The sequence below is a fragment of the Chrysochloris asiatica genome, unplaced genomic scaffold (assembly GCF_000296735.1).
Source record: "Chrysochloris asiatica unplaced genomic scaffold, ChrAsi1.0 scaffold00423, whole genome shotgun sequence".
NCBI lineage: Eukaryota > Metazoa > Chordata > Mammalia > Afrosoricida > Chrysochloridae > Chrysochloris > Chrysochloris asiatica.
The window spans coordinates 118,226-144,200 of record NW_006408941.1 but is presented as its reverse complement, the minus strand read 5'-3'; the positions used below and the strand labels follow the sequence as shown (position 1 = coordinate 144,200).

Genomic DNA, 25,975 nt, shown 5'->3' with positions numbered 1-25,975 from the left:
GTGTAATCAAAACATTCCAGGATAAACAGAAGCTAAGGAATTTTGCCAAAGCCAACCCTATGATGAAAAACATCCTAAAGGGAGTTCTGTGGACTGAGAACCAACAAGAACCACCAGAGATTGACGTACATGGCAGTGTCGACAAATGGAAGAGTCAAGAACAGAGTGAAACTATAAGAACAATTCAGAGGATCTGGGAGGTCAGTCTATGATCAAAACAATTACAATGCGAAAGAAGGTAAACACAGAGGAACAGAGATCCAGGTGGTGAGAAGGTCAGGTAGATTATAGGATAAAATAGACTGTCTTAAATGGAGGGAAGAGTAAATGGTAACCACAACGGTGCGGTTGAGGAGGGGGGCTTAGAGGAAGGTAGAGGGAAGTGACAGTAGAGCACAGGGTAAGGGCAGACACATGGTAGTTCAGGTGTTGGGGAGGGCAATAAAAGAAGGGGGAGGGGGTGGAAGAACAAGGTAGATAAGGGAACCTAAGACAGATTTGCATGGGCTAAGTGGGACAGAGGTAAATAGTGATGCATGCTTAACCTTGGAGCAAAAGGGCTCTGTGATACAGGGATCTAGGCAAAGTTTGAAGAGGGGATAATACTAAAATGCTTGACTGTCTTATGAATATTGGCTTCCCTTGCTTACTATTGTAAAATAGACACTTGAGCAGGATAGAAACAAATGTCAGGAAACATGATTACAGAAATCTTGGAAGCCTGTCTTCAGCCTATAACTGACTGGAATACCTAAAAGGGGTTCTAGAACTTGCCCAGTGAAAATAGGCCTTTTGCGGAGTCTTTGCAGAGTATAGAACTTAGGTGGAATCCTGAGCCCCATCCAGAACCTTCTGAGGTGGGACATTCCAACTAGAAAGGACAAGCAGACCAGGCTGGAACAGTAAGAGTGACAGAAGATACATCTTCAAAGAAAGAACATCAGGAAAAACTGAAAACAAAAATGGCAGTATGACTGGCTACTACAAGAATAAGCAAGCTGTTCACTGGGAAGCCATCAAGGCAAGTAATCAAGTACCTTCAGGACAAACCCCTAAGACTGAAACTCAAAGGGAACACATTAGCAGCCATGTAAGCTTGCTGGCGACTACATTGGTCTACTGGTGAGTGGAGGAGGGAGAAAGGCAGCAATGAAGAAATAGGTTGAGTTCAACCACGGTCCTTTGACTCCTGTTGACCTGGAGATGAGAGAGAGAAAAGGAAGAGCTGCTTGGTCCAAAGTGTGATAAGACCTGAGGACACTTCAGCCCATGGACAAGGACAAAGCCACAGAGGGCTAGAGATGAGAGTGAAGCATCCAGCTGATATGAAGTGAGGGGAGATGCACAAGAACACCCAAACTTGCAGATAGTACCCATTTGATCTAGCCTCAATGGCTTGATAATCAGAACTCGACTTGTTGGTTGTTGGTGTATGCTGTGGAGTCGGTTCCGACTTATAGTGACCCTGTACAGGGTTTCTGAGGTTGTAAATCTTTACAGGAGCAGAAAGCCTCATCTTTGTCCCGTGGAACAGCTGGTAATTTCGAACTGCTGACCTTGAGGTTCGCAGCCCGATTCGTAACCACTACACTACCAGAGCTCCTTCAGAACTCGACTAGAGGAAGGTTAAAAAAGAAAACAAAACAATTTTTTGATAATGGAAACAAGGGTAAATTGCTACGATTTGATGAACCTGACCTATACTCATGGAAGTAGTAACTCTAAATTCCGACAGAGAAGTAAGGAGTCTTCACATCAAGTATCAATGCTATCCCCTCTGTACACAGGGTAGACAGGGATGGGCAACTTAAGATATTTGCTACCTAAAATGAGAGGGTGATAAAGGCACAAAGTGACTGGCTTACAAGGTTTCAAGGGGGAGCTTAGTTTAATAATGTGTAGGGAAAGAAAGAGTCCCCACTGAAAGTTTTCATCTTGTCTAGATGGGTCAGGTTAAAAGAGATGGGGAGCTGGGACCATCAAGGGTGAAGAGCAGAGTACGGGACCCTACCCAAAGAAAGAGTGACACCAGAGACGATGGCGTGGAGAGATGGGAACTCTAGTCCCAGAGAGGGAGAGGGGCTGTGTGCTGACGATCAGGGGGCAGGTTTGTAGGGTATACCATTTGGTTGGTGGATGATGCATGGAGGGGACTGTAACCATGGCAATGTAACGATATATACGATAGGATGAAGGTAAAGTTAATGTTCTCCCATGTAAACTATCACATAATTCACAATAAAACATTAAAAAAAAGAGACATGGGGATAAGATTCTTATGATTCAATAGTGAGTAATTGTTATCATGACTAATTGCGACTGTCACACTTGTAAAGGCAGCAGTTTTGTAACAAAAACAGGGAATGGTTAATCTTACAGTCCAGCAATAAAAGACTGTAGGATCATCAAGGGAGAAGAGCACAAGAGGAATGGAAGACCTTATCCAGAGAAACAGCAACACCAGAGATAGAGCAGAAAAGGGGACATGGAGTAGGGGAGCGGCTGAAGAGTCATGGGAAGAGTGGGACTAAGAGCTGGTGGCCAGGAGGCAAACTTGCAGAATGTGCCCTTTGGTGGTGGAAATTATTATAAATGCCTGAGTATATATAAAAATACATATATATAGCTAAAGTGAATAGAGAGAAACACTGTTAACTGATGGTACATGGAAGGGACTATAATCATTGTAATGAAACAAGGTGTATGATTTGTTGAATGTACAACCAATGATCTGCCCTGTAAACTTTTACTCAATCCACAATAAAAGCCTTAAATTATATAAAAAAAAAGGAAAATGGGAGTTCCATGACAGGCTTAGTCTCTGCCCTGGAGGAATTAAGTTTGGTGGGGAAGATAGACTCATAAACACTTAAAAACCATACATTAAACCAAGGTATAAACCAACTACTTGGGTTTAGAACTCATGACCCATTCTAGAACCTTGCCTACACTTTGTCACACCAACTAGGGTGCAACCCCACGGGGCAAGCTCTCTTTCCCACGTAGTAAGCTGGCCTTGGAGAGATTGGAGAAAGAGAGAAGAGGGTGAGGAGCAAGCCAGCAAGCAATGTCTCGGAGTTCTGGTTCCTGATTGAAACCTTGAGTCCCTCTCAGGTCCTCAGCCTCCATCTGTAAACTAATGGCTGAGCTGGAGGTCCTCCTAGCACCACCATTTATATTTTACCACTTTTTGATATTATAGGCCGGTACTTTTGAAGACTCCTTACCTGGAATTCCTCAGCCAGGATCTCTAGAATCTTCTCTTCCTGTATATCTCTTGAGGGGAGGGAGGTCCTAGGCCCACCAGCATGGCTCAAGGGAACTCTTCTGGAAGCCACAGAAAACTTGTTACCAATGATTAACAGTGGACAAGGGCATGTGGGTAGAGGGACATGGCCAGGGCTCTGAAGTCTGGCTCACCTCTCCCCTGAGGCCAAATCCCTCCAGGATGGGGTGGTAAGTCAAAATGGGACAGAGGGGGAGAAAGATCAAAATGGACAGAATTAGGAAAAACGGTATGGAAGCGAAGAGTCCAAACCCAATGGTGCTGTCCTGGTAGGCACTTCTGGCCACAAACCTGCCAACTCTCCTCCCTTTTCACTTTACTTCAATGGCTGATACACTATAGATTTCCTGGCCATCAAGAACTGCTGGCACGAGCTCTCCCTTCGTTCTTCACTTCAGAAATCCCTTGCCTCCCAATCTCAGGTCTCAGGAGAGGGTTCCTTCTTCCCCTCCAAAATCAGGCCTTTATTCTCAAGACCAGACTTCCATTTCCAGAAGGATCTAATAATAATGCCTAACATTGATGGAAAGTTTCCAACTGAACTTAACATTTAATCAATCTGACTCCTCCACATGCATCTTCAGCTTTTTCCTGTGCTGAACACTTTATTTTTTACCCTCCTCTCCTAAATCCTTTTTCTCCATTTTGTCTTAGCTAGACACTTCCCAAGATACCAACAGCCTCTGCCATATCCTGACTTCTTAACCCTTTGTAATTTGTACTCTCCCCAAAAAACTTCCTCCTAGCATAGTTCAAAATCCTTGTGCCTTTCAGACTTACTCTTTAGCGCTGTAACATTAAGAACATCCTCCTCCTGGAAGCTCTCCTCTACTCACTTCTGCTCCAATATCCACCTCTGCTAGTTCTCACTCTTCCTACTTCCATTCCAGTGCTCGGATCTGCCCTCTACATTATTACCTGAGACAACAAACATCCTTTCTATACCCAAAACAAGACCAAAGACCTAAAGACCCCCAATCCTAGCCATCTCTTATGTCTTTGCCCTCCCTGGGGCATCTCTAGCATCTAAAACCTGTCTTCCACCAAGTTGGCTCCCTAGCAGATACAATCCAGGTGCACCAAAAGCCATGGGAGTAGGGCTCAGTCATGGGACTGTTTAGCTTTGCTGGGGGGGTCATTGTCTTAGTTATCTCAAAGCAAAACCAAACACACTAACTGCTATTAAACTGATTCCAACTCATAGTGACCTTGTATAGGATTTCTGAAGGAGCTCTAGTAAGTAGTACAGTGGATTTCTAACTGGGCTGTTAAGTGCATTGTCAGCAGTTTGAATTTACCAGCTGCTAAGCAGGAGAAAGACTTTCTACTCCTGTAAAGACTTACAGCCTCAGAAACCCTACCCAGGGTCACAATGAGTTGAAACCAATTTCAAGGGACATCACAATTACCACCACCATAAGGTTTCTGAGGCTGTAAATCATTAACAGGAGCAGAGAGCCTCATCTTTCTCCCAAGGGGTGACTGGTAGATTTGAACTGTCAACTTTGTGGTTAGTAGTCCATTGCTTATCCTACAGTGCCATGAGGACTCCTTAGTTCTCTAGTGCTGCTATAACAGAAATACAAGTGAATGGCGTTAACAAACAAGTTTATTCTCTCATAATTTAGGAGATTAGAAGTTCAAATTCAGGTCTTTGTCTTTGTTGAGCATCTGTAAGGCCAGCATTTCTTGGAGATCTCCATGCGTCCCGCATCAATCCCTCTCTGGTTCTAGTAGCTTCCCGGTGCAAGGATGCTACTCCTGGCTCTTCTTTCTTGGTGGCAGTAAGTCCCTCTTATTTGGCTGAAAAGTGATCTCAGGGCATGGGTTCAGGTCCAGGTTTGAAGGTTGTCTAAAGGGTTTCACCAGCCTTTCTACTTTTGATATAAGACAACTGCCCCACCCCATCTAGAATGGTGTTTTTAGAATTGGAAGCATTGGATTTAGGGTGTCAGAGCAACCCTCTGCGTGTATGTGTGAACCTTCCCCAGGCTTGTTCCCTCAGTTGGATCATGAGCTAATAATACAGACCTCATAGGACTGTCACTGAGGGACAAAAGAGATTACAAGTAATACTAAGCTGTGTCTGCTGTCCCAGAGAAGATACTAAAAAAAAAAAAAATATGGCTGAACGTGACATTTAGCTTTAAATCTCAGCTTGAATGAGAAATGCCAAGCGCTATTGAGTTGGTTCCGATTCATTGCAATCCTGTACAGGGTTTCCAAAGCTTTAAATCGGGAGCAGAAAGACTTCCTGAAGTAAGAAAAAACAACTACTTTTTTTCTTAGGTATAACTGAAATCTTAGGGGTACTATGCACTATGTTAGTCAGTGTTTCTCTTTTAAAATTCCTTATAATACATCCTGAAGAATAAAGAGAAAGGTGTGTCCTTCGGATGAATTACTATTCTTCCTTTTAGTGCTGAGAACTATATGACCTTAAGGGTTTTCTTTTTTTCTACCTTAGGCTCCCAGGAAGCTCAGAGGAAGATCTTAGCATTCAATTGCAGGAGTGTTCCTGGCTGACTCAAGCGAGCTAATGTGGAACAGAAGAGAGCAGGGTTCCTGGAGCCAGAGGACTGGGGCGGAGCACACTCTCATCTTCTTCTTAGCCTGGCCAACTCTCTTTTTAGGCCTTGCTCATGTAAACGGGCTAACAAAATTGACAAGAATAATAATGCCTGTTATAGAACTGTTGTGACAAATGAATTTAAAATGTTATACTACCCAAAGAATTCCCTATGAAGATTGGTTATTAGCTGGCTAAGTTTTCAGTATTTTTTTCCCCCGTACCTCCCAATATTTACATCTTATCTTTCAGACTTTAATAGTTTTATACTGTCGGTTACTGTAATTTCCTTTGATTCTTTCTGAACAGGCAGAGTGCACAAAAATGACAATCAGTTCTAGAGAGCAGTCTCCCTAAGGGCAAGAAACCCTGTCCTTGGCTTGTTATGTCTAATAACAATTTACATTAGAAAAGCGTTTAGCTAAGCAAAGAACTTTTGGTTTTGTTCCAGTACTAAAGCCACAGGAAAGGACTTAGTACTTAGTTGCTAAAGTACTGAACTGCAGGTCAGAGAGAATGGTCCAAAAAAGGGTTTCCTTGTTGGGTATGTACTGATAATTGTTGATTTAGTCATTCGTTCCTGCTTTCATTTTATACTGCTGCCTATTTTGAATCAGGAGTCCTGGTGTGGAATTATGGGTTAATGTGCCAGACTGCAAAGCTGTTTGAACCACAAGGTCAGTGGTTCAAGTTTACCAGTCGCTCCTTGGAAACCCTATACAGGGTCCTTATAGGTTGGAACTAACTTGACGGCACTTAACAACTGAGTCAGGCAATCTATTTCCATGCTGGAAAAACAAAGGTAACCCATCCCAACACCATCTCCACTCTAAGGGAACTCAGGTATGGAAGGTGGGCATGTAGACGGAAAATTTCAGTGTGACACTCACTGCAGGAACACCATGAACAGCATGCCTGAGGAGCCTGGGTGGACATGAAATGGTATTAGAGGAAGCATGAGATTTCTTGAACAGAAGAGAGAAGGGGAGAAAGTTCCAGGAAGAGGAAACTTGGGCCTCTGCAGGTAACCACAAGTGGTTCCATTTGCTTAGTGAAGAAATGGATTAGGGCCTCATAATGGGCTGGAAATGAAGGCGGGAGGCTAAGAAAAGCCTTGTAGCCTCTGTGGAGTCTGGATTTTATCTTGAAGGGAAGGAAAATTGGGGTAGTCAGTGAAAATGTTGACAGCCAGGAAGTGAGGGCTTCGGACGCCAGACATGATAGATGTAATCTGGTTCTTCCAAATTTGGATCCTTATTAGGAGTTGCAGGGTCTGATGATTGCTGCCCTCCTGTGGAGAAAGGACTTGGCTCTGGAGACAGGAGCTATCTGGTGCTATAGGGATTCCTACCCGGCCTAGATGAACACAGGCCAGCTGCCATGTGGAGAGAGGAGCCAAGTACTGGACAGAGACTGGACTAAATCACCTTCAAGTTCTTCCACATCTGAGAGTCCAACAAGTCCAACATTCTAAAGCAGGCCCAGTAGCTGAACTGGTGCTGACGGCTGGGATCTGTGTCCTGGGCAGCAAATGGGTTAAAGCTCAAATAACTTTTATATATGAATTAATGTGTAAAGTTGGGAGCCAAAATCTGTTCCATTAATTTTTCCATCCATTCCAGGAGCAGTTAGGTACACACAGTAAAGTTTATTTTGGTGCATGGTATACTTCACTCCATTAAAAATAAATTAATCAGCAAATTCCTGCCTGGCTCAGCTCTGGTTTATGTAAATAGTGCCCAGCTGTAATGAGTTACAAGGTGCTATTATCTCACACGCACAGTGGAGGCTTCACCCTAGAGCTCCACTCGCAACAAAAGCATCTTAAATAAACCGAGACACGGCGGTTTGATTTGTAATGTTTTCGCAGAACTGGGATATAACTCAGCCATATAGAGTTTCTTTATATGACTCATTTTATAGCAAGTTAAATGAAAGTTTGATTGGGGGAGGGGTGAACAATATGACTCTCCCTCCAACTCCTTCAAATTAAAGAAAATGCCTCCAGAGATGGCCTGGGCTCAGAGGGAGGAGGGGACTGGTCACCCAGAGCTTAGACTGTGGTGGTTCTGTAGTACATGCTCCAAGCTGGACATGGGGCTGGGGCCACGAACAGTAAACGAAGGCACACAGGAGGTTCTCTTCTTCTGCCCATTAGCTCATATGAGGCTGAGAAAGGGCAGCCTGGCTCTCACCTACTTCACTGGGGGGGGGGTGTGTGTGTGTGTGTGTGACATAGTGAACACGGATTCTTTTAATCTCTTGATTACAAAGTGAGTGAAGGGAAGTGTTTGTTTTTTGCTTGTTTTTAAGGCCTCTTTCAAAAGACTTAGGTTGGCCTTATGCCCTTCTGGGTCCCAAAGGCTAGGGCCTCATAGCATGTATCTAGGCCAAGGCAGAGGTACAGCTTCATAAATCGGAGGCAGAAGCAGCAGCACAGACCCTCGCTCGCTGTTTCTGAGCCGGGTGGCAGGCCTCAGTTTGTGGGATTGCCATCTCATATCTAACAGACTCTACAGTAAAGAAGAGCCGTGGCAAAGATCTGTTTCTTTTAATGATCAACTCGCCCCCATGGCTCAAAGCCAGAGGAGAGAAGTGTGCTTGCCAGGCAACACGGCAGCATTACGCACTGCTCGTAGGCTACAAGGGGCCTTTGGTGGGGTTGTCCCCTTCTTAACCTACCCCCATCCTTTTTGTCAATCACACATAGTTGTTGGAGGGGGATTTGGGGAGTGTGTGCTGAAGATCTCTTGCTTAGTACTTCTTGGAGAGGACACCCCAGAAGATCTAGGGGTTCTCTCAGTACTGTACCCTAGCAGATCAGATTCCAGGGCACACTACAAGGAAAATCAACACAAATGGAGCCAGGTAGTTGAAGATGCTGTTCAAAGGTCAGTTCAGCAGTCAGCTCCTTTCGGCTGGGTCCTGGGCAAAACAAGCATCTCTCTCCTGGAGGTTTCTCAAGCCGGTTGACCAGCCATTTGGAGGAACCAGCCTTCGGTCAAAGTCCCTCATCATTATAAATTGGAGGATGGGGTTTCAGGACGCTTTGAGGATTCTTCTCCACGAGAGGGCGCCAGCTCACCTCCCCTGTCAGAAGCAGCTCCTCGCCATTCATGGAGTCCAGGTATTGAATCTGTAAATTGGAGAGCAGGGATCAGCATAAAAGGACACAGGCAAGACAGACCTGAGGTTGGCATGACTACATGACTGACACAGTCTTAAATCAAGTGCCTTTTTGCCCTAAATCTCTGCTTATGTTTTAGAATGTATGCATTCCCCTTGAATGTACAACTATATAGTCACAATGACTTAAGACTGTGATTAAAAAATGCTTTGTTCTCAGGAAGAATGCTTATAGACCAGGTTACAATGGTTTATGGCTAAATAAGAATGTTCCAGGTAGAAGACGACAAGGATGCTCTCCTCACGAAAACGTTGTTCTCAAGAAATGACTTATGGCAGTTTGCACCCCCAAAAATCCATGATTAACTGACATTGTGGAAAGTTTTCTAGTGACTTGTGTAACTCCCCAGCCCCAAAATCCCTTTCTTTTCAGACTTTGAAGCACTTGGTATTTTATCAAGTATACCCTAGCTTCAGCTGTAACAAGTCCTCAATAAAACTGTATGATTCCTCTCCTAAAAAACAAAACCAGATAGACATGAGGTGGCATAAAGAACCACTCTCCCAAAGGAAAAGAAGAGGGGCTTCTGACCATCCCAGCATCCAATTATGGGAGTCTTTGATTTCCCAGATTCATTTCATGAAAGTGCTTCGGAGAACAAAAACCACGGGAACCTCACTGGGCAGGCTTCAGGGAATTCTCCCTCACCACTCTGGACAGACGAAAAATCAGGCAAACAGACACATATACTCCAAGGACATTACTTCCCTGATACACCCTTCTTAGAAAGTTCTCATAGGTCAGGAGTCTTACAGTAAATCTTACTTACTGCAAGACTTGAGACTTACAAAAATCACCCTATCTACCCTCATCAGCTCGAGAAGATAAAGCCAAATATTACAACAAAATGTGCAAAGATCTGGAATCAGAAAACCAAAATGTAGGACATGCTCAGCATTTCTCAAGCTGGGGGAACTGAAGGAAAAATTCAAGCCTCGACTTTCATTATTGAAAGATTCTCTGGGCAAATTATTGAATGATGCAGAAAGCATCAAGAGAAGATGGAAGGAATACACAGTCACTTTACCAAAAGGAAATGGTTGATGTTCAACTGTTTCAAGAGGTAGCATGTGATCAGGAGCCAATGATACTGAAGGAAGAAGTTCAAGGTGCATTGAAGGAACTGACAAAGAACAAGGCACCAGGAATTGATGGAATAAAAATTGAAATCTTTCAAGAAAGTGAGGCGGCACAGGAGGCACTCACTCATCTCTGCCAAGAAATTTGGAAGACGATTATCTGGCTGACTGACTGGAAGAGATGCATATTTGTGCCCATTCCAAAGAGAGGTGACCCAATGGAATGCGGAAATCATCAGACAATCTCTTTGATATCCCATGCAAGTAGCTTTACTAAAGGTAATACAGAAACGGCTGCAAGCATACATTGACAGAAAACTTCCAGAGGTTCAAGCTGGATTCAGAAGAGGCCATGGAACGAGGGATATCATTGCTGATGTCCGATGGATCTTGGCTGAAAGCAGAGAATACCAGAGAGCTGTTTACCTGTGCTTTATTGACTACGCAAAGGCTTTCGATTGTGTGGATCATGACAAGCTATAGACAATATTGCAAAGTATGAGTATTCCAGAACACTTAATTGTGCTCAGGAGCAATCTGTACCTGGACCAAGAGGCAGTTGTTCGAACAGAACATGGGAACACTGAATGGTTTAAAATTAAGAAAGGTGTGTGACAGGGCTGTATTCTTTCATCATACTTATTCAACCTGTATGCTGAGCAAATAATGTGAGAAGCTGGGTTCTATGAAGAAAAACGTGGCATCAGGATTGAAGGAAGACTCATTAACAACCTGTGATATGCAGATGATATAACCTTGCTTGCTGAAAGTGAAGAGGACTTAAAACATTTGCTGATGAAGATCAAAGAGCACAGCCTTCGGTATGGATTACATCTCAATGTACAGAAAACAAAATCCTCACCGCTGGACCAATAAACAATATTCTTATCAATGGAGAAAAGATTGAAGTTGTCAGGGACTTCATTCTTCTTGGATCAACTATCAACACTCACGGAAGCAGCAGTCAAGAGATCAAGCAACATTGCATTAAGCAAATCTGCTGCACAAGACCTTTCAGTAAATAAGGAAGATCATAGAAGAATTGATGCTTTTGAGTTATGGTGTTGGGGAGAATATTGAAAGTGCCATGGGCTGCCAAAAGAACCAACAGATGTGTGTTGGAAGAAGTGCACACAGAGTTCTCCTTGGAGGCCAGGATGGCCAAGCTTCATCTCTCATACTTCAGACATATTGTCAGGAGGGACCAGTCGTTGGAGAAGGATATCATGTTTGGTAGGTGGAGGGTCAGAGAAAAAGAGGAAGACCCCCAACGAGATGGATTGGCCAAGTAGCAGCATTGATGGACTCAAGAGTGGCAACCATAGTGAGGTCGACCCAGGATCGGGCAATGTTTTGTTCTGCTGTGCATAAGCGTCGCTAAGAGTCGGTACTGACTCAAAGGCACCTAACAACAACGTCCTCATCCAAAGCTGCTAGTTGAGGGCGAGCACCAACTCTGCCCCTTATTGGTGGTCTGATCAGTTAGCCACTTTTTCTCCCTGAGATGATGGTCCTTCATCAGAGAAGTGATAGCCATGTGTACCTCACAGGACTTGTGAAAAGATTAAATGACATTTCATATGTACAGTGCTAGTCACTCTACACTTCTGACCTCCAGTGGACCCTGACACATGGTCCAGCTCCACCCTCTAGGATGGCCAGGAGACTTGTCGCCTTTCACAGCTCTGATGTTGAAACAGTCACATCTTTCACCACTGATCCTTGTTCTTTAACTGCAGAGACCAATTCCAGTACTCTCCTGCTTCAGCTGCTCTTTCATTTGGAGACAGAGATCCTGGCTCCTCTGGGCTTTCTTCCACCCATACCTTCAGCCTGTCTGGCATAGAGATGGTGTGCTTTAACCTCAGCGCACAGAACTCTGGTTCCTGTCTGAAGACCATGACAAAGGCCAGACTGGATGCTCTCAGACTTTCCCATGGAATCTAGGTGGAGGGGCTATCCTGGAGGGAGAGGACATCTGTGATGGGAGAAAAAGTAGCAGCTAAAAGGGGAGGTATGGTTAGGCAGTTTTTCAGGAAGCAGTTGATTGTGGCTATCTAAGGTACAACTATTGGTCTCTCTCTATCCTGAGGAAAGAGGAGTGATGAAAATCACAGACACAAGGAAACAATTAGTCTAGCAAACTAATGGATCATGGGAACATCAGTTTCCATAACCCTGAGACCAGAAGAACTAAATGGTGCCTGGCTATCACTACCGGCTGCTCTGAAAGGGATCACATTGGAAGGTCCTTATATAGAGTGGTAGAACATGTGGAACAAAACTGAAAATCACAAAGACCGGGTTAGAGACTGGTGGAACCATGAAACAATGTCCCTTCAGGTCTGGAACTGAATTCACCCCATGACTCAATTTTCAGCCAAACAGAAAGATCTATAAGGGGAACAATTACACTAGGTAGGTACACACACCTTAGGATAATCAAGCATTGGAGATCAACAGGGCAGCATTTACCCAAGGACAAAGTTCAGAAGGGTTAGGAAAGAAGGAGGAATTGAAACACGAAACATAGGGAAGATGTGGGAAAAGTGATGTCACACTGAGGGGATTGAAGTAAGTGAGGTGCAACAAAATGTGTTAAACCGTTGGAAAACTCATTATCTGCTCTGTAAAACTGTCACCTAATTCACAAAAAGTTTTTTTCAGAAATAAAGCATATAGACCTAGATGGAGGATATGTTAAAAAAAATATTTTTGTTTAAATAAAGGGTTTTTCCTCCCAGAATTTTATAGCAATTTAAAAAAGAGACAGTTGATCTACTAAGTGGATAAGTCTCAGGAGAAATGGGTGTCTGGCGGTAAGCAGAGCAGCAGAGTGAGAAACGCTATTAAGTGGACAGGCAAAATCTGTGGTGAGAACTGAATCAGCAGGAGTCAACACTGGATTCAGAAAGATGGGGCTCCATTTTTATTGTTTGTTTCTGGCATTTAGAGAGAGAGAGGAGGCGGCTGAAGGCTTCATCCTAGGTCTTGTACTGTCTCCCTCTTTCCAGGAATACAATCATTCCTGTTGCTTTGTCTTCAGGATGCGGACTCTCAAACTTCAACCCTAAGCTCACATATATATACTAGTCGCAGGTCTAGATTGTCACATGTTCTGCTATCCCCTTCAGTGCAGGGACCTCCCACTGAAGTGCCCCTAAAACAACCACTCTTTTCTACTCCATTTCTGTCTCTAAAACCACCATTTTGCTCATCTCCTGGGCTAAAAACCTCAAAATAAACTCTGCTGGACTTGAGGAACCTACCACTCCAAATATCATGGCAGAGAACCAGACCCTTCTGTTGGCCCAGTTTCCCATTCTTTCTTACTCTGTTTGGTCAGACTTTGTCTTCTTCTTTCTGGCCTTCCACAGTACTTTATTCCTGCCGTATCACAGGCTGACTTATTTGAGTGTTAGCCTTGTGCCTGAATGGTCTTCTAGCTAAGCCATGAGCTAGTTCTAGAAGACAGTCTTAATTTCTGCCTTCCCAACAGAGTACCTAGCATACTGGGTTGTCATCAAAATTCCCTTTCTTAGAAGCCCCATTTCTGCTTTTCCACAGCTCATACATGGCTTGTTATTGGGTTAGCACTGGCTGTGGTAGTCCCTTCATTTAGGGCTTTTAGAGATCTCAGCTATGGCCTTGTCATGTGGCCCCTGCACAAGCCCACTATAGCAGATGGAAAAGTGGGAATGGTCTCTCAGAAAACAGCATTTGCTTTGCCAACTTCTTCCCTTGACTGTGGGTGAATCTAGTCAATAGTGCAAGTTTCAGGTCTTCTGTGAAGTGGTGTTCTCTGGCCATGGTACCCTTTTCCTGTCCTCTGGCAGATTTGACGAATGTCCAAATCAAGTTCTGGGGTTTTCTACCCTTTGGTCCGAAAAGGCCCACTGTATGGCTTTTCCAGCAGTCAACACGATGGTCACATCTTCTTTCTTCTCAGGGGTTGAGTTGGGGCCTGGCCTTTCCTTTCCTGGCTGTTGGAGGTTTGAAGGCCAAGGACACAGGTGAATAAGAGAACAACTGTGGGATAAGGTCTCTTTGGGTCCAGAGGCCAGGCCCATGAAGCACAGATGTGACTCATGGGATGGCCTGAGCTGATGAGCTGTCTGGAGCAACTAGGGTTCTAGGCCAGCTGAGCTGGCTGACTCATTGGGAGACCCTGGCAAAGCTTCTATGTCCCTCCTCCCTGGTGCTCTGCTCACTCATCTATGAAATATTGGTTTTCCATCAATACAGGATCTAGGGACAGGGTAATCAAGGAGTTAATTCTCCATAGACTTGAGGGAAAACCAAACATTTAAACAGTCCTTACTCGGCGCTTTCTCCTAGAAGCTTTGGGAGCCCTGGGGAAGCAAAGGGATGGGATACTGAAGTAGGGGATCCTGCTTGATTATGAACAGCAACCAGTGGGAAGAGACATGAGGGATGTCTGTGGAATGCTGCTTGGAGTCTAGTCCTGCTAGAAATAAGAAAGTGTGAACCCTGGGACTCAAAGTGGGTACAAACGGGGGCTACACTGAATGTCACCACCCCCCAGGCTTATATTTTACAGGACTCTGTGTGCAGTGTCTGGTTCAATACCTGACTCACAGGGGCCAATCAAATGCTTAATGATGGTAAGTGGTTACTCAGTGTCTTTGCCCACTCTCCTACTCCTTTGGCCAAGTTCATGGTTGGACACACATGTGTGTATGCTGCTGATTTGATCACAATTCCCTTAGAATGGCCTCTGGTAACTCAGCCCCCCATGATCCTACAAAAGCCCAGCATCCATAGACAGAGGGACAACCCACTTTCCTTGAGAGTCTGGGAGAAAAGGGCTGCTCACCTGCTTCCTCACATATTCCACCAGAAGTTCAAGATGTCGCGGGTCTTCACATTTTTGGTTGAAGAAAGTTCTCCATAGGGCAGCAGCCAGGCCATGATCATCTGAAAGGATCCCCTGGAATACAGAGTATAACTTTTCTTCCCAGGAGCCTCACAGACACATGATAGAAAAGTTGGAGCTGTTGTAAATAGGTTAGCACACCACAGAGTTGGCTCAGGACCTTTCAGATATTGTGAGATGGAAAGTATCTACTATTACACAAAATAGTAGAGCTCGAAGGGATCTTCCAGCTTTTTATGCAGAGCAAGACCAGGGGTACCAGAGAGTGACTTGCTGAGATTGATGCATGGCTGGGGCCCATGTATGGTCAACCTTCCCAGCACAAGGATCCCTTTACTCTGCCACACACTGCATGTGGCTCAGGCAATGCTTAAGTGGCCAAGAAGAGAAATGGTAGCAGCAGTGGTTCTAATGCTGTCAACGAAGCATTGGCTAGGGAGTATTTGTGTTCGTATTTTCTCCCTAGTAATTGAGATGGGCATGGACTAAGCCTCCTCTTTTATTCCAAGGGCAAACATCTGCAAGGCAGCTGGTTCTATGGGGAAGGGAGCCAGATACCTTGGCCTTACTGTTGCCAGGGTTAGCCATGGCTGGCCCAGCCTTAGTTCCTTTTCCTTCTTCCCTTCAAGCAGAGGAACAAGCTATTCAGTAGGACTGCCATGCACCACAGAAGGTAATGTCCAGAGTCTGTGTGAGTGTGTGTGTGTCTAACACCATCTCTCCCAGCACAAGAGACCTCTGTTGGGAAGCCCAACCATTAAGCAAAAGCTAACTGAAGCCTAGGACTACATGCTAGAGTCATTTTCTACTTCAAGCCTCTGGTACGGGGAGGGGAGAAAGTCTAGTTTTCTAAGGAAAGATGAAAAAAAAGAAAAGACCCTAAGAAATGAAATCTGTCCAAGGGGCTAAGGTAATTCACAGAACCAGAAACAGTGCTGACTTGGAGTCAGAAAGCCAGATCATGTCCTAGCTCCACCATTTTCCAAGCTCAGTCACGGAAGGCAATTCACTAAGCCCAAGTCTCAATCTTCTCACCTACTAAAAAAGATGAAAATATTTGTTCTATTTATAGCATTCTTGAATTATAAAAAGATAATGTAAGGACATTTTGTTAGGCATTAATAATGCTGGATACAAAGATTAGGATCATACTTGGGAAGGCAGTTGTGGATGTAGCTGAAAGAACAATGGAATCTGGTAGTCAGACTGCCTGAGTTCAAATACCAGCTATGACATTTAATGGTTGTGTAGACTCTAAAAGGCCATTAGTCCTCTGTTAACCTCAGATTATATTTCACAGCGCTGTTGTGAGAACTCAGAGATAATGACCATAAAAGGGCTCTGCAAACAGTAAATCATTACACAAGAACCCAGGATCACTACTTATTTGATGTAACATTGTGGATTAGCCTCTGGGGAATCATGGTACATGAAGTCTAGCTCCAGGCCTGCTGCCTGCCAGGAAGTGCCCTGTTCAGTTTGGGGTGCTGACAGTTTGGTGGAAAAGTATTCCACCTGCTCCAAATGCCACTGATAAACACCCTTATGGCCCCATGGCTTAAGAGACTGTCCTGGCGCAATGGCTGAGTCAGGAAAACCAGCTTCTTCCGGCAAATGGGGACAGGTGCCAAGAAGGGCAAGCTCAGGCACATCACCATTCTCCAAGCTATTTGCTAACACAACAGCTTGCCTGTGTCTGAAGTGGTCTGGGCACATGCTGGAGTGTTGCTGGCAGCAACCCACATGTGTTACATGTGAAGGGATGGGAGGAGAAGCGGGTGGCACAGGAACTTGGGAGAATGAAGGCAGGGCCCAAGGAAGCAAAGCCTGGGAGTTGTGGCCTGTTGCAAATAGAGAGTTTCAGGGGTGGGTGAGATGGCTGGGAAGGGGCAAATCCATAGTCAGAAATTCCTGAGCACACAGCAGGAGAAGGGTAATCCGGGACTCAGATGAACAGGCTTAAGCTCTAGCCTGTCAGAGTTCCTTCAGACACCTGCCTCATAATGACTTTTTACTTCAAGCTCAGTAAGTATTATTAACCCCATTATAAAGCTAAGTAAACTGAGACTTAGAAGTCATCCAGCTAGCAGGTAACAGAGCTAGGACCAGAATGCACCGGGGAGGTCAAGGGATGGTATTTGACTTAATCTCTAGTCAGAAAGCAATACCTGGCACAGAGTGGGAGTATGATTAAAAACTGCTAAGAAATAAATGACTACTTCAGACTTCTTCCCACTGTGCTGATAGTAAGTCAGTGAAAACAAGTGGGAGGCTGATCTGAGAATATTGATTGCAACTAAGGCAGCAAGAAAGGAAACAGTCCAACACTGAAGTTGTACAGCATTCTTTCTGGAATCTAGTAGAATATCCACCTGTTTTTCCTCAAGATACAAAGGAAAGCATCTTTCAGGAAACTCAGGTAGGTTACGAGTTAGGCTGCTAACCTCAAAGTCAGCAGTTCAAAACTACCAGCTGTTCCGCAGGAGAACAATGAGGCTTTCTGCTCCCAATTTACAGCCTCAGAAACCCTATACATGGGTGCTATGAGTTGGAACTGACTCCATGGCACATCACCACCACCACCACCACCAAGTCTGGACTAGGTAGAGGAAGCAACAGGAATAGTCCTGGTCCAGGAGGGCTCTGGCTATGGTTCAGGGTAAAGAGCGGCAAGGTCTCATTCCGTAAAGACTGATTTGACAATACCATGTGCATTCAGTAAACATCTGTTAAATAGGTGTATGGTGAAATGAAGATTAAAAAACCATAAGAGGTCTAAAGAAGTCAGGAAAAGCTTTGCAAGAAGTGGGCCTTCAAGGATGGGAAAGATTCAAAGAGTCACAGCACACTCTTAACAGGAGACAATACCACTATTCTCTACGGGAATGTCTACAAGTGCCAGGCCCTGAGCTAGGTACAAAATTTACAACGACCACATTGTCAAGTAGATCCTCAATTGGCACAGAATTTCTGTGGGGCAGTGAGGCAAATGGCCTGCCCCATTTGCAGAAAAGACTACAGATTAGAGGGCAGTGGGAGATAAAGGGAGATGCAGCATATCCTAATGGCAATGAAAACAGTTCAGAGAAAGCCTGAAGAAGGTTCCTTGAAGGAACATGGACCTAATGTAGTAGAAAACAGGAAATTTCTAAAATTGTCCAGGATGAAGGCAGCATCCAAACAAGATTCTAGCGTCATGTTGCTGTAGAATATCGCTGTCCCAAACAGCCACATGTGGTTAGTCTTGTCACTTACGGTGTGGTCTGCAGAAAGGCTGCATCCCCATCACTTACAGAATCAGAGCCTGCGCTTTAACGAGATCTTCAAGTGATGTGCATGCACGTTAAAATGAAATGTTCTAGAATTACACATTAAAATCATCAAGGAGAATTTTTACAAGTACAGCTGTCCCCCCTATACCAATTAAAGCAAACTCTGCGAGATAGGACCCAGCCAGACAAAGGCATTTTTAAAAATATTAATTAGCATATTTCCCAAACTCTGTTAAGAGTCACCTGGGGGTACTTGTTGGACATATCAGGCTCTGCTCCTATTGAACTGGAATTTTCAGAGGGTTGCTCAAGAATCAGATTTAAAAAGCATCCCGAGTGACTCTTGAGGAGTTATGTTTGGATGAGATGCTGTGGCATAATGTACTGGAATGGGGGACAGATAGAACAGACAAAATTCCGAACATCTTTTAACACGGTTAAAAGAATCAACAGAGGGCCACACCACCTTCAAATGAATGCTAATAGCAAGACTATTTCTTCAATTCTAAACCTCATTCTTTTCTGTATTGTAATGTTTTGGAAGTCAGAACACATCCAATTTAATGATGGATGTGTACATTTAAATAGTGTTTCTCAACTCCCACCCCACCCCCCAAAAGCTCATGTTAAATTCATAGCATGTGTGGTATGCAATCTAAACTGGTCTTTTATAACGGGGGCTGGGAATATTTGTTAGATCAATAATCAGGAGACCCCATCTTCAACTAGTCCCATAACCTTGGGCAAGTTGGTTAATTTCTTTATTGGGGGGAGGGAGCACAAACTTATCCCTTGGTTTTAATTATTACCTTCAGGCTGATAACATTTCCTCCAGCCTGAACTCAAGTTTCTTCATGCAATGCCTCCCTTCCTTCTTCACCTGCCACGTGCCAAGCACTATATGAGGCAATAGAAATACAAACTCAAAAGACACAACTACCACTCAAAAGAAATCCTCAGTCCAGCGCGGAAGCAGTTAATCCTAAGGTAGTAAAGGCTGCAGGTCTAGGGAAGGCAGAATAAACTGTACTGCGGAAGTTCTGGGATGTTTTCCAGGAGAGATGACACTTGCATTAAGTCTGGAGCTCACCACAAAATGAATATAAAAGGACACGGTTTATTAAAAGATGAGGCAGAATGAATCTTGGTGGTGGGTATATAGGAGTTCATTACACCATTCTTTTAATTTTGATATACAGTTGAAAATGTTCATAATAGATGAAGAAAAGAACTAAGATATAAAAAGTTCTGATGTGGAAGGATTATAAGATATATTGTTAGGTAAAAAAAAATAAACTGCAAATTATTGTGTACAGAGTAACTCCCATTTGTATAAAGAAAATAAAACATTCATATGTATATAGGTGCTTATCTATGCACAGATAATATCTGGAAGGATATCCAATAAACTCTAAATGGAATTTTCTTCCTGGGCAGGAAAAGGGGAATGGCCTTCAATTTTTCTATTTCAGTCACTTAAGTCCGTTTTATGAAACTTATAAACGAGTATGCATAGCTTTTATAATTAAAGCAACCCAAAAAAATTGTGTAGTTTGGCAAACTGTGGTGCTTACGTGTATGTCTTCCTCTCTTTGGGCACATCTGGGGCTGGCACTGGCACTGATTAAGCCTTTGTGCCCCATCTAGCACCTGCTGACTAGTGATTGGACTATATTATGTCATGCTTTCTTTCCTAAACATAAAACAAACTGTTTCACATTCATTTTAGTAGCTCACTCAGTGAAGATAATAAGGAAATTAATACAAAGTAATGGCAGGCAGTTACAATGACCCCTAGGGCTCTCATCAGAAGCCCTTGTTGGGGTGAGGCCATGATTCTGCCTATGTTTTGTCAAATGATCTTACCTCATCATACCCCAAGATCGCAGCATAGAAACTATTTGTCATGAGGACCATGTTCTTCTTCAGGACATAAGGGTTAACCTACAGAAACAAAACGGCAAAAACAAGAATGAAAGAGGTAACAACCAAAAAGCTGATTATCACAGACTCTTAATGGAACAAATTACTCAGAGTGGACCTTATCAAGTCTAACTGCCAGCCTATTCCCTATTCCATTATCCATTAGGATTCACACCAATTTGCCAGCTTCTTTTAGGTTTGATCCCAAATTATACAAAGTAGTCATTAAGTTTAATAAAGTGCCTCTCAACTCTGTGTCCTCCAACACCCAGCAGAAGCCATAGCCCAAAGCAAGGGCACACTGATGACTGAATCCTGATGAGGGCCCGACCACCATATAACACCTTCAATCCAGTGATACACGGGGTTTTGCTATTTGTCACCTTCCATGTTTCTGAAACTTCATAGATACTGTCAAACTTCTATTGCACCATCTTCCAGAATGGGCGGGGGTGAGGAGGCCAGAGATAGAGCCAATTCCTCCGGAATGTGAGGATGGCGCTACGACCCAGACCTCCTGATACCCACTTAGGGTCTCTCACTACCCCCTACTAGTTGCTCTTCTAATTATGTAAGAACTAGAACCATTAATAAATGCCAGAGGTGTCAAACACTGAGGCAGGAGCATCTCTGGGAGGCAAACCTTCATTGGCCCTATACAGCAGAGCTAATTTGTGCGCTGCATCTAGCCATTAGGTATTAAGAGCTGGAAGGGCCCTCAGAGACAGCCTCTGTCCCCTTGAGGAAATGGTAAACTGAGACCAAGAAAGAGAAAGAAATATGTCCACGGCCATAAAAGTTATTGTGAGAGCCAGATGGCAGGATTAGGACAAGATTTCTAGACCAGGGTTTTTTCTACTTCACCATCTGCAGGGGATTTCGGAAGATCATCAACATAACCTACAAATCTGTTTCTTGTTTTCCAGGAAAGCCCATGTACCTACCTACATCCAAATGGGATGTCCCTGTGTTTTGACTGGCTATTGCCCCGGAAGAACAGAGTGAAGGAGTAGAGTTCCTTATTTGCAAGGGCCCTCTATCTTCTGGTACTATATTTGAACTCCAGTGACCTGTAAACTGCCTCCCTTTCACCTTTAGCTTTGTCAACATTTAGATGACAAGCTGCCATAGCTAGGAATGTTTTTCAGATATCATCACTCAGGCTGGATTAGATCATGAAATGGGCTCTTCCTGGAAGAGGGTGGAAACTCCATCAATGCAAACATGCAGACACATGATCTGAGGCAACAGGTGAAGAACACTTCCTGAACCACTGAACTCAGCCCTTTGGGCCCTTCTGGCTGGCCCAGCAGGCAGGGGAGGAGGAGATTTCCCTTGGAGAACCCTTGTTAGGATTTTACTCCCTCACTTAAGCTTTTGTTGGTTAGATGTGCAGGTTCTCACTGCCAGGTCATTCTGTATGGAGCACCCTGCCCATGATCCAGATACCAGATGAGAAACTCCTCTTAGACTGTTGGGTTGTTCTCTTACTCAATTCTTTTCCTTTCCATAATGCTTTGCTTTTTATAAAAACCCATATACACAGTACCACCACAAGGAAAAGGTCCCTTTCATATCAGTTACTCATATTTTCCCATTACTTTAAGCTATTAAAATTCATGCAGATATTTTATAAGCCATCAAGATTTGGTGACTGGTATTACTGAATGTTTAATAAAGAACTAAACAGAGAAATCACAGGGTTAAATGATGACTGCAATTCCTGTAATGACTTAATTAAATTTTTATTGAGTACATAAACTATGACGTCATTTCTAGCCAACCCTGGGTCTGTTTTCTCGGCTTGTCACAGGGTGGGAGCACTCAATAGGAGGCTAGGCTAAATGAGCAGCAGGTCTCAGCTGAAATGGGAGGGAGCAAGGCTCATGTAACACACTCAATAAATTATCCGTTCATTTTTAAACAAAGTCCATGAGTTATAATATATTTGCCATGCACTTTTTATGACATAATAAAAATGTTACCTTAAGGATTACTTAACACATACTACAAATGTTATAGCAGAGGCAGGCACAAGGGGCAATGAAAACAAACATGAGCAGGCCAGGGACGGGTCCTGGAGTTTACGTCCCAAGGGGAACAGTATAATATATTAAAAACCAAACGAAAGTCACTGCCGTCAAGTTGATTCCGACTTATACTGACCCTATAGGACAGAATAGAACTGCTCCATAGAGTTTCCAAGGTTGTAAATCTTTGCAGGAACAGCCAGCCACATCTCTCTCCCTCTGAGTGCCTGGCAAGTTCCAACTGCTGACCTTTTGATTATCAGTCAAGCACTTCAACCACTGTACCAACATAACTCCTTTTTAAAAACTCCTATTTAAAAGAAAATGCAGAAAAAAAAGGGAGGGTGGGTACAGGATGCAAGAGTTTGGAGTTAGAAATCAGATTAATGAATGAGATGGCCAATAAGGAACACAAGTAAAGCAAAAATGCATCTTGCAGAGTACATCCTTAATTAATGTAGTTATTTTTTAGGAGAAATGCCAGTTCGTTTAGGTCAGTTCATAGAGACACTATGTGATCGCATAACAAAGAAACCAGATGATGTAGATATAGGATGATGCAGTATCAAGTTTCAGCTGAGCTCTACAAGGTTCTTTGTGATTTCTTCTTGGTTATCTTTCCTTCCACCTCCACCCTTTTATTGCACCCTATCGTCAGAGTAATCTATGTGCAACTTTCACAAATATGTCCTGCTCTCATGCATCTCCTAGCCACACTGCTGCAAGGAGTCTTTCTCCCTTCTCTATCTACTGAGAGGCTAACTCCTTATTCTCCAAGACTTAACTCATAAATTACAACCACTACGAAGCATCCCCTCTCCCGATTCCATATGTGTCACAAAAGTGATGCAACTCAAGAAACAGTTCCCATAATCCAATGCTAACAGCTTTATACATACTAGCTTATTTTAAACCTTCCCCAAAACTCTATGAGTAGATACTGCTATTTAATCTCCTTTAGAGAAAAGGATACTGATGTATGGAGGTTAAGGTTAGCAATTCCAATACTATAACTCCTGTGTTGATGTAAACCCCTAAATAATGTGGCTGTCCCTTCCTGTGCCCTACACTGTAGGTTATCTGTAGAGGCAAGGCTAAGATTGCTGATGGGGTCTTGGGTAAACACAAAAACACAACTCAGATTTCCAATTCCACTGGTAGCTAGAAATGGATCATCACATGGGTCATCAGTGACTAGTAATTAAAACATCAGCCAGCCCTAGTGTAGTTAAGTCTTACTCCTGGGCAAAGGGGGGAAAGGGAGACTGGCTCCCTGGTATAATGATGATGGGGAGGGGATAATAGAAGACTGTTGGTATGGACAAAGAATTGATCAGCATGAAGGTTAAGAATAAGCTTTAGGGATACTTACTTATGTTAGCAGAAGTTGTTGTTGTTACGTGCCGTGGAGTTGGTTCTGACTCATAGTGACCCTGTACAGAGTTTCCGAGGCTGTAAATCTTTATGGGAGCAGAAAGCCTCATCTTTCTCCCGCGGAATAGCTGGTAGTTTCGAACTGCTGACCTTGCGGTTCGCAGCCCAATTTGTAACCACTATGCTACCAGAGCTCCTTAGGTTAGCAGCAGTAGCAGGCTAGTAAGAATTTGCTGGAATGAATGAATGACAAATGATGGCTAGAGCTGCTGATTAAAGATTTTATCAAATTCATCACGAGGTAACAAAGGACTGCACTGAGGTAGTGCTTAAATTTAATATTAGAAATATTAGCTCACTGTGGAATACTTATGTGAGATACAAAGAAACAGAGTGAGAAAAGACAGAGAGACAAGCTGCAGGGGGACATGGAGAGATTAAACATACATGTGCATGTATCTCATTCACTACACTAGTGTGAGTGGCACTGTGGGTTAATGCACTAGACTGCAAGGTTGGTTTGGACCACAGGGTCAGTGGTTCAAGCTCACCAGATGCTCCTCAGAAACCCTATACAAGGTCACTATGAGTAGGAACCAACTCGACGGTACTTAACAACAACAATATACTATGGCTAAAAGATCTCCTGGGGGTCTTTTAGCAAAAACCACAAAATACAAATTAAACTCTATGTATGTGTTTATTAGGCAAGTCCAGGGAAAATCGTGTTAATGCCAAGAAATAGAAGGAAAAGTAATAAAACTGGAAAAGATGGACAATTTCAATTGTCTTCCCTTTTTAGAAAAGCATGTTCTAGTTGTGATGAAAGACCTAAATGAGGGATGAGATAATCCTTAAATTTCATTTCACTAAACTATTTCAAACTTTTAATGTGCCAGGGAAGCTTTTTGTTGTTAAGTGCTATCAAGTTGGTCCCAATTCACAGCAACCCTGTATTGGTTTCCAGACTTTTTAAATCTTTGCAAGATTAGAAAGCTTCATCTTTCTCCCTCGGAGCAGCTGGCTGGCTTGAACTGCACACTTTGTGGTTTGCAGTCCAGTGCTTATCATATGGAACCACTGCACTTACTATATAATGAAATCCATTTTTGTAAAAAAATTATTTATTTTGGAAATCTCAGTTTTGTTGCTTGTTGTTGTTGTTAAGTGTCATTGAGTTGGTTCCGACTCAAGTGACCCAACATAGGGTTTCCAAGGAGTGGCTGGTGAGTTTGAACCACCTACCATGTGGCTCAAACTGACCTTGTGGTCCTGCTCGTATCCTACCATGGCACAGTCTGATAATGTCCTGGAAAACAAAGTACAAGGTTGGCAGGCAGAACTGTAGAACATGTAGCCTGAATTTCTGAAAGGCCAATAAATATAGGTGCCTCTTCCTCAGGCTTGGAAAATAGCAAACTAGAGAAAAAGGAGGGCTGTCCTTGGAAATTACAGTCATTTATCCACTTGACAAGACATGCAAACACATCATTAACTCCATAATCTCCTTGAAAAGCAACTTTAAGGTCATACGAAGATCAAACTATCACATCACTTTAACTTTCTTCTATGTCAGGACACACAGATCAGACGAATGTAACAGCTATCATCTACTTTGATTTCTGGGAGTTTGTCATTATAGCCCACATAACAAGCCAGGGTAGTATGATCTCTTGCATACTCCAGGTATAGGGTCAATGTTAGTAGCAGCACTGATGATATACAGAGTCCTACAGGAATCAATCTTGGGTGATCCCACTTGAAATCTTCACTGAGAATAATTATGATGGCGGTGGCGGTCATGATGATTACAACCTGCATTTTCGTTGATGTTTTCACACAACTGACCCTATTTGTGATTCACAACAATAATCTTGTTCTCCAGGAGCTCACTGCTTCACTGCTGTCCCACTTCTACAAGGTGACTTGAAAATGTTGGTGGAAAAACTGAATTAAAAAATAATGGAGAGAACAAACAAGATGGCGGATTGGGTGGAAGTGCAGTAAGCAGCTCCATCAGCAACAACACAGAATACAGGACCAAGCAGGCTCAGGGGATGGTCCCAGAAATCGGAACCACAGAAAAAGGAATATTTAGAAGGTTGGAAGGCTTACAGCTAGGGGAATTTGTAGCAGAAGCAAGAAATCAATTGCTTTATAATTCAAGATGTGCAGCTGCTCCAGGAGCTGCCATCTTGGGTGAGACCAAGCGGGGGAAAGGATCAGAACAGTCATGGATGCTTGACAGAACCGCAGAGATAAAGGTGTGGATAATTTTTTCTTTTGGTTATCTGTTCATTGGTCCCTTGCTGTCTGCGACCTCCATTCTGGTGACTATAGGGGTGCCTGAGCTAGTGG

At 43.4% G+C, this 25,975-nt stretch overlaps 1 protein-coding gene across 1 annotated transcript in view; it reads right to left on the bottom strand.

Annotated features, from left to right (window-relative positions):
* Positions 1–8,856: 8,856 nt before the first annotated feature.
* The window catches only part of LOC102835186 (ubiquinol-cytochrome-c reductase complex assembly factor 1-like), a 126,673-nt gene continuing 109,554 nt past the window's right edge, over positions 8,857–25,975 (bottom strand). Inside the window, exons 5-7 of the mRNA XM_006876866.1 lie at positions 20,157–20,234; positions 14,959–15,072; positions 8,857–8,991 (exon numbers count right to left, since the gene is read on the bottom strand). Coding sequence (XP_006876928.1) covers positions 8,857–8,991; positions 14,959–15,072; positions 20,157–20,234 — 327 coding nt within the window. The remainder of the gene's footprint in view (positions 8,992–14,958; positions 15,073–20,156; positions 20,235–25,975) is intronic.